Source organism: Haemorhous mexicanus, chromosome 7 (assembly GCF_027477595.1).
Source record: "Haemorhous mexicanus isolate bHaeMex1 chromosome 7, bHaeMex1.pri, whole genome shotgun sequence".
Taxonomy (NCBI): domain Eukaryota; kingdom Metazoa; phylum Chordata; class Aves; order Passeriformes; family Fringillidae; genus Haemorhous; species Haemorhous mexicanus.
Genome location: NC_082347.1, coordinates 22,021,523 through 22,037,492, shown reverse-complemented (window position 1 = coordinate 22,037,492; position 15,970 = coordinate 22,021,523). Strand labels below are relative to the sequence as shown.

Here is a 15,970-nt window from a genome sequence, read left to right as displayed (position 1 = left end):
AGAAAATTTAGGAGAAGGGCAGCACCTAACAACACAGTGGACAAAATCCACACACAGAGCAGACTTCTGCTCTGTACACTGGACAAGTCACAGCCCTAACTTTGTAGGAGAATGGTAGAAAAGACTTTTCAAAACTATGAATGATGATTTTTTATTAAATTTTGCATCGTAATTGCTTTGGGAAATAAGACAGGAAAGGTCATGTTTAACATGTTTCTGAACTTCACATCTGCACTGAACAAACCTGCAGGAAGATTCTAGGGTTCCCAGCTCTGTTACTGCTTTAAACCTTTGATAGGAAGCAGGAAGCACGGGGAAAAAATGAATGTTTCACAAAGACAGTGTCTGTAGTAGATGAACTATAGGACTTAAAAATCCAGATTTTCAGAATGACTAAAGTTTTCAACTAAGAAGAAGACCAAAAGAGCTGATCCTGTAAGCAGGAGCTGATATTCAAGACATTGTAAGTTTAGCTCTGATCTAAGCAATTGCACGGTTTTCAGTGGCACAACCAGCAAAGCATCTGCAAATGAAGGGTCAGGGCTGTGAGTGTTCTTAGAGAAATCTGCCTCTTTCCAGCAAAACAAGGATTAAGGGGCAAGCAGCTGTACCATTCTCTTCTACATGTTCACAAATACATCCATGTCTAATGTCACAAGATCTATATCTAAGTAAATCACTGAACACTAAGTTGTTCTAGAACTGGAACTTCCCACAGAGCCATAACTCCTGCCAACTTCCAAAGGCACTTCATCTCTTTATGGACAGTGGGGTTTTAATGATGCTGTCTTCTGCCTTTTCACCCATATCCTCAGTAATGGGTGCCTTTTTTGAAAAGAACGGACCACTCACTGATCTCTGTCCAATTGTGCTGTATTTGATGACCATGGCTGGCAAATGTGTCTCTGGGCCAGAATGCAAAGTTCTCTGGATTTGTCAGAAGGAGAAAGAACAAACTGAAATAAACTGAAATTTGGGGAAAGAAGTCCTTACTCTAGAGTGAAGTCTGACCAGCTATAATGACACATTCCATATCATACATGCCATAAGTTGGAAATCATAAGAAAATTGCCTCAAGTCAACTTTCTTTTGTCCAGACAAAAAAAAAAAAAATCCTTATTGCAACACCAAGCTTCTAGAATGATTACTCCACTGTGATTACCTTGGCCATAAAGTGCATCTAAAGACAAGCCAAACACCCAGCTACAGAGCCAAAGCCTGTAATTAGAGCTGATATTTGATGAAGGCATGTTAGGATAACTCAGAAAGTAGTCATTAAAAAAAAAAAGCAACAGCAAATGGAAATATCACTTCTACTTTGTATCTAGAGAAATCTTTATTTTATCAGAGTAGCAGTGTTATGGTCAGTGCATTGCAGGTCAGAATCAACTGTCCTGCAGCAAATGCATAAGACCACAAATTCAGCAACAGGCTTGCTTTATCTCCTGTGTACAGACAAGAGGGAAAAGCAACCTGCCTCACAGAGCTCTAACTTCCAGTCTTCTGCCCCAGACTCGTTACAGGCTCAGGTCCCAGTTGATTTGCTGCAACACAGTTTGCAACAAAAACAGTAACAACGACAGTTGAAATTGAAAGCAAGTGGAAAAGCTGCAGAATTCTTTATGTGAGTCTTACTTACATAGCTCACACTGAGGCAACACACCAAGCACTCACTTAGAAGAGTTTACAACATGAAATGCCAGTAACTTGGTGATTACTAACTGCTAATACACATTTTGAGGGGAAAATCCCACTATATCAGAACAACATGTTTCCCTTCTATGACAAAATAACAAGTCCAAGGAACATGGAAGCAGCAATGCATGTAGCATCTGGACTTCAGCAAGGCTGCTGACAGCATCTTACATGCTCTCTCCACAAGCAATTAAGAAAAAATGTGTATTCAGAACTAGCTGACAACAGTGTATACAACTCATTGAAAAAGTACTCAAAATTGATCATTGTCAAATTGGAACAATGTATCAAATGACATCTTCAAGAGTTTGACTGGAGTCCAACAGTATTCAACAGGGTTATTAACTAGCTACAGGATTCAATATATGGCATTGTTATCAAAGACCACGTTCCTGTGGGAGCTGAAACCCTTTTACACTATCAGAAGATAAATCAAAATGGTTTCAACAAATGTAGAGAGGCGAACCCCAAGACTGGATTTCTTCTTTTTTCTGTTTTTTTGGGGGTTTTTTTAAATAAAGATAAAGGTAATATACAGTCAGTTCAATAGGGGTCCTCATTTATACAAGAAAAAAAATAATTATTTGCTTCCCAGAAGTTGTGCAGAAACTAGTCTGGAGCAATAATGTGTCAAAAAAAATTGTGCATCAACAATATATTTAAATAAAAAGCTTCAAAGGTTGATGTACAAAACAAACATCTTTGGTTGGGACAGGTGAAGCAATTCTTTCCCCTCTGGACAGCACTGACATGACCTCAGTCACATCCAATTCTGGGCATCACATTTCTAGAAAGATATGAAGCAACTGGAGAGAGTCCAGAGAAGGAGGAGGGGGAAAAGGAAAAAAACAGGACTGGAGGTCTAGAAAATATGACATATGATAAAAGATTGAAAGAACTGGGTTTGTTTAGTCTGAAGAAAAAGACTAAAAAGAGACATGATAGCAGTCTTCAAATATGTAAAAGATTGTTACAAGAAAGAAAAACTACTTTCCCCAGATACTCCAGATAGAACTAGAAACAACAAGCTAAGAGAAAGGCAAATTATGTTTTTAATGTTTAACTGACAGAAAAATGAAACATTTGAAAGACTGCCACCAGGGGCTGTGAAAGGATTAAAGGTTTTTAAGTACAAACATGCCTGGAACCAGCCAGGTATAAAAGATTTTCACAGGATTGCTGAATGAACCATATGACTTCTTGAGGTCTTATTCAATGTGCTTTGATTCTGTGTTGTAGGCATAAAAAATAATTCCCTTATTCTTATTTGTAAGAACTCATTGAGTTGACAATGACTAGTTCCTTTTCTTAAAAGAAAAACTGTTCTTTCTAGGAAGATGAGAAATTCTCTGTAGAAAATGCAAGAGACCACTGACATTCCCCCAGACTGTCTTTTCCGAACCACAACAGAAGACAAGCACTGCCACTCATTACAATGGCAGAATTGAACCAGGAACGTGATAAATTTCTCTATTCAGGCTGTTTACTTATAAGAGTGGTTTTCCTTTTGTGCATAAGATTTACTCTGTGAGAGGTTTGGAAAGAAAAGAGGTAAGAAATTATAAAAAGGAGAGATTATGGAATTGAAGTTAAGATCAAAATATAAAGTAACATCACCTACTAAACTAAGTATTGCAAGGTTTACAGGGAAAATGAAGTGCAATAACCAGAGTTTTAGTCAGTCTGAATACTGCCCAGCAATAAATGTACTGGCTTATATATTCATCAGTGCAAATTACTGCAGAAGGTGGCCCCTGGTCCTCTCAAGCCATACCTATATCACAGCTACACTCAGATGCAAGAAATGCATCTGATGCTTTCTGATTAAAAGCTGCTGCTAAGGAACTTGGCATTAATTCCGGTCCTGAGCTTGTGGAAACTGCTTGTTGATCACACATGGAATAGAGTACAAATGCCAGTCCATGGGGTATGCTCTAAGGAACCTTTCCTCTCCCAGCCCTTCAGAGCAGAAGCAAATGATTACAAAGCTGAAAGTCAGAAGACCAGAGAGATGCCCTTAAAGTATGATCTCCACTGACTGATTTATGCAAAAGTAATACAAAGTAATAAATCATAGTCTTCCCAGGAATGGATATTTAACTGTGGTTTGGTTAAAAGTGGCAGTTGGGTATTTCTTAATGTTTTCTTAAATAAATTAGCTCAAATCAGATTGTAGCTAGGATCCCAGAGGCTTTATTTATTTAAAAAAGCTAAAAAGAGGATTATTAATGGTCCAAGCTTCCATGGTGCTTTGGAACTAGATAAAAATCCATGCCCTCTCTCTACATTTCAGTAAATAAGGTAGGTTTTTTCATGGTGTGCCTTTTTTTGCCTCTCTCTTTATTTTTAGACAAACTATTCCCTTTACTCCAGTACTCTTTTGTTTCCCCCTCCTTCAACACAGGCAATCCAGCCTTGGTCCCTTGTTTGCAGAGTAAGTGGCCACTGCAATGAGAGGAGCTGAAGTATTAGCCCACCCCCCCTTTAAGGTCAGGCTTGTTTCTGAATACAGCATTTAAACTGACATGTCAGTAAGGGCCAAGGAGAACAAACAGAAGATGGATGTGGAGAAAACTAACACACCACCTCACTTCCATTGCAGAATGTCAGATGAGCAGACAAGAGTCATGCCTCACCCAAAGAGCAGGGACAGCTCTGCAGGGGGGAGCAGGCAGGAACATGGAAATCTTTGGTGATCGTCTGGGGCAGGATGCTAAGGCATGGGACAGGGTTGGATGCAGAATTTGTCAGAGAGATAAACTATTGAGGTGATTTCAACTTTGACAAGCTGTTGTAAACATTCAGAATACATCTGTTCTCTAACAGCATGCTAGCTGAGACATATTGCTACTCTTGTCTCACTCCTACCCCTCTGAGCCCAAATAAATTTACCAATATTTGGATGCTTTAGAAGTCGGCAAATTCGAGCTTCACGTTCCAGTTTCTGGTGATCTGAAAGAGAATAAGAAACGAAGTGTTAGGTACCACAACTCAGAATTAACTCTTCCTCATATTCAACAGAGGAACACAGTGACCAGCAGACATCCCAAAGGCTGAGAACTGCTGGAACATGTCTGTCTCCCAAAACTTCACAGGCATTTCAGGAGAGGGCGATACAGCTGAGGCTGCACAAGGACTGCTGCTCACACTACAGAGCCAGCACTAAACTGCTATTGCACCCTTTGATTTAAAATGAGTAGCTGCAGAAAGGCACTGAAAGGTACTGCTCCTCCATCAGCTTTCCAAATATGCAAAGCCAGTCCCAGTGAGACCCCTTCTGGGAGGTATCGTTTCTCCAAGGCTGGAGAGTTGGAGGAAAAGTCTCAGAAGAAATAACACACATGAAATGGGAAAAAGAACTGCTTCCACTCCAAAGACACACTGTGAAAGAAGGGCAGAGTAGGAGGGAGAAATACAGAGCTTCTGCTAGTGCACAGTCATCACATGAAGTAGAGAACTCTGCCAGCTTCAGTGAACTGTAAAGGTAACCATACTTCAGTACCCATGGACAGACTCGCTGGTGAAATGCTGATCACGCACTTAGAAATCTCCAGGCAAGAAGTTCTGCTCAAATGCTAAGTATGCTTATTCCAGCCCAAAGGCAACATCAGTTCAAGCACGACATTCATCTGGATTAAAGAAAAATATCAAGGAGAGTAAAAAATGGTTTCTCTTCCCATGTGTGAGTTCAAGGAAAGGAGAAGGACTTAAGAACAATTCTGCCTTCCTTAGCCAAGAAGCAGGGGGCTTTTAGCCACTGAGACTTTTCACTACAGCAGTGGTTGACTCCTGAATTTAGACTACAACAACCCCATCTTCTCCTGTGAAATGCTCACACTGGACAAGCACAGGTTGACTGAAAGGAACTGAAGGAGACAAAGTCTTTTAGGCAGCCCTGGCAGCTGCTAAAATCTAGATGTTTGTGGATGCAGATGCCTAGAACAAGACAAGTAAGAATGTCCAGTCCTTGGACTTCCCATTCCTGCCATCTAAAGAACACAGCAAAGGGAAGTAGCAGTCCCTGCCCACTCTTGACATTTCCTCTCTAGTGGATCTTCAGCACAGGTGTGACTCTGTATCCCTGTGACACACAGACCTTCACAGGAGTAAGCAGGACCCTTAGCTGGTTGGACTACTCAGCAGATCACTGGCAGGAATGCAGCACCCTTTGATTTATAGGAACCCCACTGGAGACCCACTTCAACAAAGCTGCGCTGCACTACTCTGCCTGAAAATTGCCAGTTCAGCTTCTTGGTCTCTGCATCATCTTCCCTTCTCTCTGTAAAGGTGGCTTTGGGCAATTGTTCTCTTCCCCATGAGCAGAAGACAGACTGAGCCAAATCTCAGCGCCAAACACTTTTCTCTCCCAGGCTGGGAATAGAAGCTCAGGGCATTGCACAATTCCTGTCTTCTTTTCCACTGCTGAACTATAGAAAATGTCCCAAATAATACATTATAGGGCTGAGATGTGCTTACATCCTCATCTGCTATTGTTCAGGCATGGGGAAGGTAAATTACTCCTTTCATCTCTCCTTCTTTCTCAGTCCTGGAAATTATTGTTGTTGTTGCATATATTTCAGAGTTCTGTGCCAGAACCACTCTCTAATAAAATACAAGGCAGCAAGAAAGCCTGGAGAGCTTCCATGCTCCTGAGGCCTTGGTGCAGTGCAAGCACTTTCTCACCTGCATTAGATGGGAGGGGTGGGGGTGTCCTTGCTTCCCTTTTAGCAGCATCTCTCACAAATGAAGTTTTGTAAAACACAGTAGCAAAGTAACACACAGTGCTGCACACTCTGCACTCAGGATCAAGTCTCATAGCAGGACAACAGTTTAAAGTAAACTATCCACAGCCTGCTTGTGTGCTTTGGCCTTGCAAATTCCCCACTTTCCCTCTCAGCTCTACTTGGAACTCCTACAGAAGGGGATCCTTCATCTGCCCAGATCACATTGCCCTCGTGCATAGCTATACTTGCTGAGAATCTGTTCCCAAGTACAAGGACACAGAGAAGCAGGCAGCAAAAACAGCTGAGCAAAGGGGGAAGAAGAGGCAAGAGCTCACCACGTGCTATTCAGCTCCCAAGTCCTGACAGTCAGGACAGACAGCTGACAGGAGCAAGGCTCAAACAAAATGACATAACCATCAAAATGCCATGGGAGATGTAAATCAAGAGCAATTGCTCCCCTGAAATCCTACACCATCGTGCAGAGGGAGGGGAGCTGGCAGGGCAGCTAGTGTTCATGGGCAGCAGCCACACCAGAACTTGTGACAAGAGGTCACCACCCCACACTCCAAACCTCCAGCACCACACAGCCTGGCCGGAGACCAGAGGAGGAGTACAGCACTCCGGTCACAAGGTACAGGAAACTATTTCTGGTCGGGGGGAAAGCATACCACACTCTTCTGTCTCCAGGGCAACAAAACAGGCCAACTCAAGCACAACTCACAGAGAAAAAGCACACTCCAGCCCTGGGAGCAGCAGCCCGCAGCAGTCAGCCGCCACAACTGCGAGCAGCGAAAGGTCAGGCTGGGCGGGTTTCCTGCCGCGAGCCCTAGAGGATCACAGCTCCCATTCCTGCTCCAGGCAGCACCAGCACATGGCCCAACCAGTGACTTGGTAAACATTCCCCCACCCCATCCCCAAAGGTCTTCACCTGGTGGCCTTTGGCATGGTATAAATATTTGATTCTTATCAAATCAGCACCAGAATCAATTCAGTACTTATGGGCAACAACCTGGTACCCAAATGCATAAGGAATAAACACAGAACCTCGATTTTCTACCTTACTCTAGTCTAACAAAGGTTTAGTCTCAGTAGGCGACAAAATACCCAAAATTTTTTGAGTCCAGCAGAGGAGTGAATGGGTTGGCTTTAACACTTCTCATACAGGATCTGCCCGAACTTTTAAAATGCAAAGTACTCTTAACTGTATTAAAATAACAAAAGATCCCTTCCTCACAAAGAGCTTGCAAAGAAATAATTTCTCCTCCCTCTGCCCTAAAGATAAAAGTTTTTTCTGCAGGTCATTTGTGGAGTGTAGGTGTTTATTCCTAATGCACAGTGGAACTACACATCATAGCTAACAGGAGCACAGCAACACATCTGACCTACCTTACAGGATTCTAGGCCTGGGATGTTGGGCCTATTTCCCACCTTTCACAAAACTGTGACATTCAACCAGTAATTTCCATAATCTGCCTAAAACAAAGTATATCCTTTAGAAAACATAAGGGTTCACATTCAAGAATACAAGTGATAAATAAAGTCATACACCCACAGAAATTACTGCAAATGTTAGCTATCCTTCCTGTTAAAATTCAGCACTGCTGTTCCAAGTCTGAATTCATCTACCTCCTGCTTCCAAATATTGGATTTCATTAAGCTCTTTTCCTGCTACGTTACAGAGCTGTCTAGCCCTGAACAATAGATGATGCTTAAAACTTAAGTACAGGATATTACAAACACTCATCTAATATTCATTTACTGTTTTCCAGCCAAAAAAAAAAAATCTTGCTATTTGGAAAATTATTCTATCTGCAGTCTGAAGCAATGAGTATCTACACAGACAGGAAAGTGCAGTCTATGTATCTCTTTTGTAGCAAAACTTAAAATGTAAATGCTTAAGAAGATGGTGCTTTAAAAAAAGACAAAACTTACTTGTGTTTGATACACAAACTAAAATGTGAATATCTATTTATCTTTATCAGTTCGTTATATAGTATGATTTTTGTATCTCTGTTCCGCATGTAAACCTACATTTAACTCAAGTACTTTTAACATCATTGCTCTGCAAACACAGCACTGTCATTTTAGACATTACTGCTGGGTTTCTGGGTTTCTTTAGACCATACCTGATGAGAAAATGCCTTTTAAAAGAATTGGGATTTCTTTGGGATGGCTTTTGATTTTGATTTACTTAAATAGAAAACAAGAATGGCTGTGTTAGCATCATTTGTAAGAGTTAAGGACCTATAAAAATGAAACTGCTGCATTTTACACAAACGTGCAGTCCACTCACTGAGACAGGACCCTTCTTGCACAATGGATGGACAGAAATGGCTGTGAACAATCAGTAAAGTCACTGCTGTAGGAAACTCTAACTGAGAAGGTTAAAAAACAACCCTGCCTGAGTACAGAAGACAGCAGACCAAAACCATCATAGTTTGTCCTGATGCATTTTTACAATGCATCAAACTTCAGCAGATACGCAGGATAACTGGATGCTAAAGAAATCCCACCTGGCAATCTCCAGCAAGAGTGTGGAATATGACTGGTTTTATACTGATGCACATTTCTTACTCTTTGCTAAGAAAATAATTTTATTGTCTGACCAGTTCTGTCTGATATCCCAAGGATGTGGTGGCAGAGATGGCTGAATAACATGAGACCCATTTTCTAGGCTCCATTTTTCTTCAGGGAAATAGTTCCCAGTTTTCTACTCTAGCCTCTACATACATGATTGCTTTGCAGGAGGTTCATCCTCACCAGGTCTTTCTCCTCCAAGGGTACCCAAGACCCGGAGAACAATTTCAGACACAGACAGGGTAGAGGATATCTACAAATCCCAGTAGTCTAGAACTGCCAAGTGAGAACATTTACATAACAACAACAACAAAAAGTTGAAGAAAAAGTTCACTGTGCCTAATCAGCCTGTTAAGAAGCCGTGTGAGGAGAAGGGGCTGCCAGGGAAGCACAGGGAGACCTGTCTGCGTGGAGCTGAGGTATGCTTGTGAGAGGCAGAGCCTGGAGAACAACACCTACCATAAACCCAAAAAGGAGATCAGTCCCAAGTAGGTGGGGTGAGGGCCAAACCTGAGCCAGAGAGCAGGAGGAGCTGGTTAGGTGTCAGGTGCCAACACTGCCACCCTGCACTGGCAACACAGTAAGAAATCCTCCTGACTTCAGACAGAGCTGTGATGCCCTGAGTGACTCCTGTTTCCACGAGATGCACAGAGGGCTTCTGCTTCAGCTATGGGCTGCTGCCATGTGAACACGCTCCAGCCACAGCTTTGCCATAAGCTCCACAAATAATCACTGGCCAGGGAGGTTGAAAGAGAATTGCCTTTTTTGAATCCCATCCCCCTCCACCTGCCCAAGGACCACTGACATTTATTTATTGCTTTAGGAAACAAATGTGAGCAAAAGAACACCTGTTTCAGGTCATTCTCTCTTCTGGCAAGAGGAAGTAGAAGTCAGCATTAAGAAGTAATTTAAATACTGGACAAAACAACTATTGACATAAAACAAGATTTATCAGTAAAAGTGATTAATTTCACACCGACCATAAAATAAGATGTAAAAACTTAATTCCAATATACTTTCTTCAACAAGCATTAGAAACACAGCAGTGTTTCAAAATGGTTCCCTGTGCAAAGGACTACATCTGCTGCAGCATTTACTGGCTTACTTTACCAAACCACAGTGTGCTGGTTTTATATATATATATATATATATATTTATTTATTTATTTAAATATATAATTGTTTTTATATTATATATATATATAAATATATATAATATAATTATTTATATATATATAAAATATATAAAAAATATATATACTGAGGTCTTGTGGCTAAAGCTCACTTTTTATATAGTACACCTGCCTGAAGAAAGGAAAAAGATAAAGGAGCAGGGGATAACTTTTAGCAGCCTAAATGTTAGCCACTTTAGTGGAAACTTCCTAAAGCAGTAAAAAGAAGCATCAAGAAAACAAAGACTTGGATGTGAGTCAGCTCTGTGATAAGAATCTATGTCATGAAGAAAAAAACCAGTCCTCCTCCAGTTACAAATGCATAATTTTACTATTCTCAACTGGAATATACAATCTGGGTGCTCAATACTGCAGTCCATCTGTCTTCATCCTGCATTAGGACCATGCTCTGTCCTTGCTGTTAAAGGAGGCTTACAACTATCATTCCTGTGGGAACACATTCTAGGTTACATTTCTGAGAATGGGAAGAGTCCGGAAGAAGAATCAAACTCAAAGCAATAAATTCAGTTTGATTGCTGTCATCATGCCAATTCCGGGAGATAGTCAATTGGTGCCAGCTGCTAAGACATCATTTGAGTTGCTTCAAGACAGAAATCAAATTTACATCAAATACATTTTGTAGTGTGAGACTAGTCTGAACCTTCAGGTTCCTTCATGCTTGTTTAAATTTAAACTTCCTCTCTGAGACATTCCCAGCGAAAGAGAGTTAGCTCCCTCATCCTGCACTTCAAGACACAGACTTCTCCCCATATTCTCTCATTTTTTCCAGCAAGACTGTACTACAGAACAACTGACATGTCCCAGCATTTGCAACAGGTAGCAGAGGACAGTATGCCATACCAAACCACCAACTTAAACAGGGATAGTAGCAGTTCTTAGACTGACACCACTTCCCCATCTGCAGAGTTAGTAGAAACAAACATAAAAAATCATCCTAAGCCTTAGGAATGACCCAGAGGCTCACATTGAGTCAGTATATCCTTTCTGACAAGAGCTAAGAGTAGATGCCCAAGAAAAAATGCAAAGAAAATAAGCATATAATGACCCCTTCCTGTCTCCTTTTCATTTCAGTGTATCTACACTGTCATTTCGAAGACCAGCTAAAATTATTAATTCTGTAGCAGCATACTACTGCCATTGCAGGTGACATTTCTGAAAGCCAGTCTGTTTTCCAGCCTCTCAGTTCAGAATGATCCCAGTGCCACCATGTCCCAAGTGCAAGTGCGGAGGGGCTCCCACACCCAAACAGCACCTCCAGCACCTCTGCGGTAGCAACTGTGCAAGAGTCACAAAGTCACCGAGGGGAACACATGTCTGGAGCCAGCATGTGAAGATGAAAGAGCCAAGCTCCACTTTCTCAGCCAGTGAAAGCTAGAGAAACAAGACAGTGGCAAAATCCTCATCTCTTGCCATCAGCTACAGAGAGAAGGAGGAGGTTCAAGTGCCAACACAACACAATAAACAAATATAAGATTACTTTCAAGAAATGCTGGCAAACATATTTTCTGAAAGCCTTTTCCCCAGTAAAAACACTAACACCAACACCTTGCAACAGCCTTTTCCCATGCTCTCACTACTTCCCAGAAACAACTCCATGCGTAAAAGTGTAATATGACCCCTACCAGTACATGTACACATGGATCTTAAAGACAACCCTAAATCCACACCGTTGGTCACAAGCTCTGTTTACACACACCAGTATCTGTGAACCCCTTGGTATTACTGTACTGAGACACCAAAACAAACAAATTAAAAGAAACTACCTACATAAACTTAGCACAGTCTCTACTTTTCTGTTCAAGTAACACAGAAATTAGACTTTGAACACCACAGAGTAGAAATCAAGATGGTTTAAGTAATTCTATTTCTATCTCAAATGAGCAGTGGGCTTATTTGAGATAGAAGAGTGGGCTCTCTTTTCCTGCATTTCATTACCTTGTACTTACCTTGCAAAGATAATCTGACTGAAGGCAGACATTAATATGTATACAACAGTGGCCAAAGCAAAAAAGCTATTAAAAATACCTAGAGGAGAGGAATCTTTTTAAAAAAGTCATAGTGTGCACCTTTGACATTGCACTTTCTACACTTGGTGTCACTCACAGCTGCCTTTTCTATTCACATGTATATTTCTCAGTTTATCAGTTAACAACTTGTCGAAAACTTTGCTTTGAATTATCCAGCAGGTGGACCTGGTAAGAGAAAGAGAACTCCTATCCACTTGTTTTCAACAGGAACACATACCCTGAGTATTACCTACTGTACACCCTACAAAGCAAACTGGCAGCACACTGCTGTGCACATGAAGAGGAAGTGGGGAGCTTGGGCTCTCACAGCCACCGGCAACTTTCCAGGAACTTCAAGAATCAAAGGAGGTCAAATTAGTGAATCAGCACAGGCTCACTGCTACAGGTGAGAGTGATCTCTGTCACAGTTAATGATGTGAGCAGATTAAGTGTGCTCAAGCCTAGCATGCTATTCTTTGCCTACAAAGGCACAGATAAAGCCATATTGTGTGTTTCACTACCCCAGACAGAATGATAACCAGGTTCTGCAGGTTCTCACCTCCAGAAGATCCCACCGTTTGACCAAAGCCAGCACTACAAAGCAACATGAAATACAACTGCATGGGCATTCAGGAAGGGGAGGGAGCAAGCACCCCAGCCATCCACATAGTCCTAGGCTTCAAACTTGAGATAAACTCAGAATCTGGGCAAGGGAACTTCTTCTGACTCTCCTACGGCACTCAGGGAATTATTTTGTAAACCCCCCTCATGAGACATCCTTCCACAACACACATTGCCCCCTCCCCATTAGCCACAGGCTTCTGCAGCCCTGCTCTTCAGGCTGTTTTAAAAGCTTTACTCAGCAAAGTGCAATGAGCCAAGCAGAGCCCAGTGGATTCAGCTGGAAGCCCTGGTGTCAATGCAGCCACTGACAAATGAGCCAGCAGCATGACTGCATTAGGAGAGTGGAGGATACCTGCCTACAGAACAACTGACAGAAGCCAAAGCACCACTGAGACCCCAGTTAGAGTCTTCAATAAAATCTGATGTGACATGCACGCCATCTCATGCACAAGCCCTGTTTGTGGTCCACACTTCTCAGGGCACATCAGTCTCTCTTGCTGGCAAGATAAACATCTCTCCACCTCCCCAGTCATCTTTCCCATGCTGCCAGTGGGACATACAAGGCCTGTGCCAACTCTGCTTTATTATTATCTGCCTTTCCCATCAAATATTGACTTTAGCTGCTAAAAACCAATGAAGAATTTCCAAGAGCCTCTGACTTGAATTTCGTTCCTCCTCTTTTTTCCTGCTAACCATCAAGTTTATTTCATGTCAACACAATGGAGGCAAGGCATAGAAGGAAGTACCCTTCCAGGGTTGGTGGTGAATGGGTAGGAAGGAAATGTTTCAGCTCAGAGGTTGCCTGCAAAGCTGTGTGCTAGATTAACACCTACAGACACGAAATTGGTACCTACAGACTGCTGCAATAATTAAGAATTCTACGAACTGACCATTAAAATTACCCATCATTCACCAACTCCACCTGTTCCATTGGCTACGGCAAAGAATGCAATTTCTTGCTTTACAAACTTCTTCCTTGCTCAGTGTGGGAAGGAACACAAGGAAAATCAGTGCTGCAGTGGGGAGGTACTGGCAACCATTCCCACAGCAGCAGATTGTAGCTCCCGTCTGAAAGAATACATCCTCCAGCTGACAAGAAGAAAAATGCAGCCACCTTCCTCCTAATCTGAAGCAATGAAGATCACCAACCACAAATTCTTTCAGGCTGATAGAAGCACAGCAAAGGATACGAATATTATCTGCTGTGGCCAGGAGGCATTAGTGCACCCATCACAGCCTTGACACAGGAAGAAATGTGGTGCAATTGCACAGCCCCTAAGAATGGTGTGATTGCGCTACTGGTCAGCCTGGCACACTGGGGCATTTGCTTGAAGGTCCCCACTAAGTGTGAGATGAGCATAACAGCTTATTTTAGCTCTTCTTGGGCATTTAAGTGTAATTTTAAAAGCTTTCAAAAGCCTATATCCCAGAGAAAAGAAGAACTGTGGGGTACAAACACAACTAGCAAAATGAATGAAGTTTTCAAAACAGAAGACACTGAGCTCCCCAACTGTGAATGGTCAAACAAACTTCCCTTTCTTGCACCAAACCAGAGCAAAATTGACTACAACTCTCTGTCACAATCACTTCAGACTGTTTCTTGCAAGAAGACCTTCAGTTCAGAGCACTTGTGCAGCCCAACTCTCAAAGCACAGCCCCCCACACCACGTACAGAGCCCTCCCCTTCCTTGTGCCTGCCCCACATGCAGCACGCCCACCTCCTTCCCCCAGTAAGGCTGTGGTTCAGCACATTCTCCTCCATTTTGCCTCCCGCAGCTTGCACTTTCCTGTGCAGCCCCACATCCCCCCAGTTTCAGCAACTCGCAGGGAGACAACCCCGTTCCTTTTGACGGCAGCCCCAGCTGCACAGAGGGCAGCCCCAGCCCAGCTCTCCCATCCCTAGTTTCCCATCTGCAAGGGCACCATTTTTTTTTAAACTGCATTTTACAAGTAAATCACGTGATCAGCTGCTAGTTTGGGTGCAGAGCCAAGAAACACTCTGCTGTATGGGGGAAGGGAGCTGATGCATTTTTTGTTTCATGTGACCAGCTTACCAGAACTTCACTAAGACCAAGAGCAGATCCTCCACCCACACCCCTCCTTTACCACAGCCCCTTCCCCATGACACTCTCTCAGCAGAGGTGCAGAGCAAATGCACAACAGGAGAATCTGGCAGCTCACATGCCCATGGCCAACTATCAAGTCCAAAATGAGGTGGGACACCAGCTTTGCATCCCAGCAGATCCACTGAAGGCGAACATTCAAGGAGCTCATCTCTCCCACAAAGGTTATGGCTCCCCCACAGAGAAAGGGAGAAGTTGTGGGTTAGGAGACGCTGAGGCAGGAGGCTGCAGCACCAATGCTAACTTGCACAAATATACCACAATATTTTGGTTAGAAAGTTGAGGGGGACTGTTTTAGAACAAAGAGGCTGGCTCTAGGATGTATGCTTAAATAAAGAGCATCCCAACATGCTCTCAGAGAGACATGGGGAGGGGATAAGTGATTTTTTTAAAAAATACACAGTCTAAATTTTAGATGGGTTCCATATGCTTTCTGCAATGAGACGGACAGGATAATATGCTTGGCAGCATCTCTTAGCTCACACAGAGTTGTAAAATAATGTATTTCCTTAGGTGCCCTTTAGACACCTCTCTTGAATTGCCCCTAAACCTACACAGCACAAGCAGAGATTTGGGAAAAAAGAAATTCTGGCAAATTTCTAAAAGACAAATAATTAAATGGTGGGGGAAAAGAAGTTAGAAAAACAAACAAAATATGCTCATAAAATAACAACTACTTCCATAGTATCTTTTTTTGGAGAATCTCTCTAGGTGTCTAACAAATACTTACTCCAAGGCCAGAAAACCCTTGAAGCATGAGATTTCTTTCTCTACCTTTAAAGAGCTGGAGAAGAAAAGTAGAGGTACTGAAACCAGAGAACATGTCAGTGACAAGTCTGTGAAGAAACTCAGATCTTTGGAATCTGAGCCTTTTACTATGCTGTTTTTCATCCCTCTGCAGAAAGAAAAATGAAGATAGAAACAATGCAGTTCAGATCTAATGGATTTTGAACACTCAAAGCAAAAATTGATAGGGGCAGCATTAGTATTGCTGTGATACCTCATCATGCCTCACTCTGGGAAGCATGA

At 42.3% G+C, this 15,970-nt stretch overlaps 1 protein-coding gene across 14 annotated transcripts in view; it reads right to left on the bottom strand.

Moving 5' to 3' along the window:
* Nucleotides 1–15,970, bottom strand: part of CAMK2G (calcium/calmodulin dependent protein kinase II gamma) — a 120,100-nt gene that overhangs the window by 61,321 nt on the left and 42,809 nt on the right. For all 14 annotated transcript variants that reach the window (XM_059851356.1, XM_059851345.1, XM_059851344.1 and 11 more), the window contains exon 3: nucleotides 4,588–4,647. In XM_059851356.1, coding sequence (XP_059707339.1) covers nucleotides 4,588–4,647 — 60 coding nt within the window. The remainder of the gene's footprint in view (nucleotides 1–4,587; nucleotides 4,648–15,970) is intronic.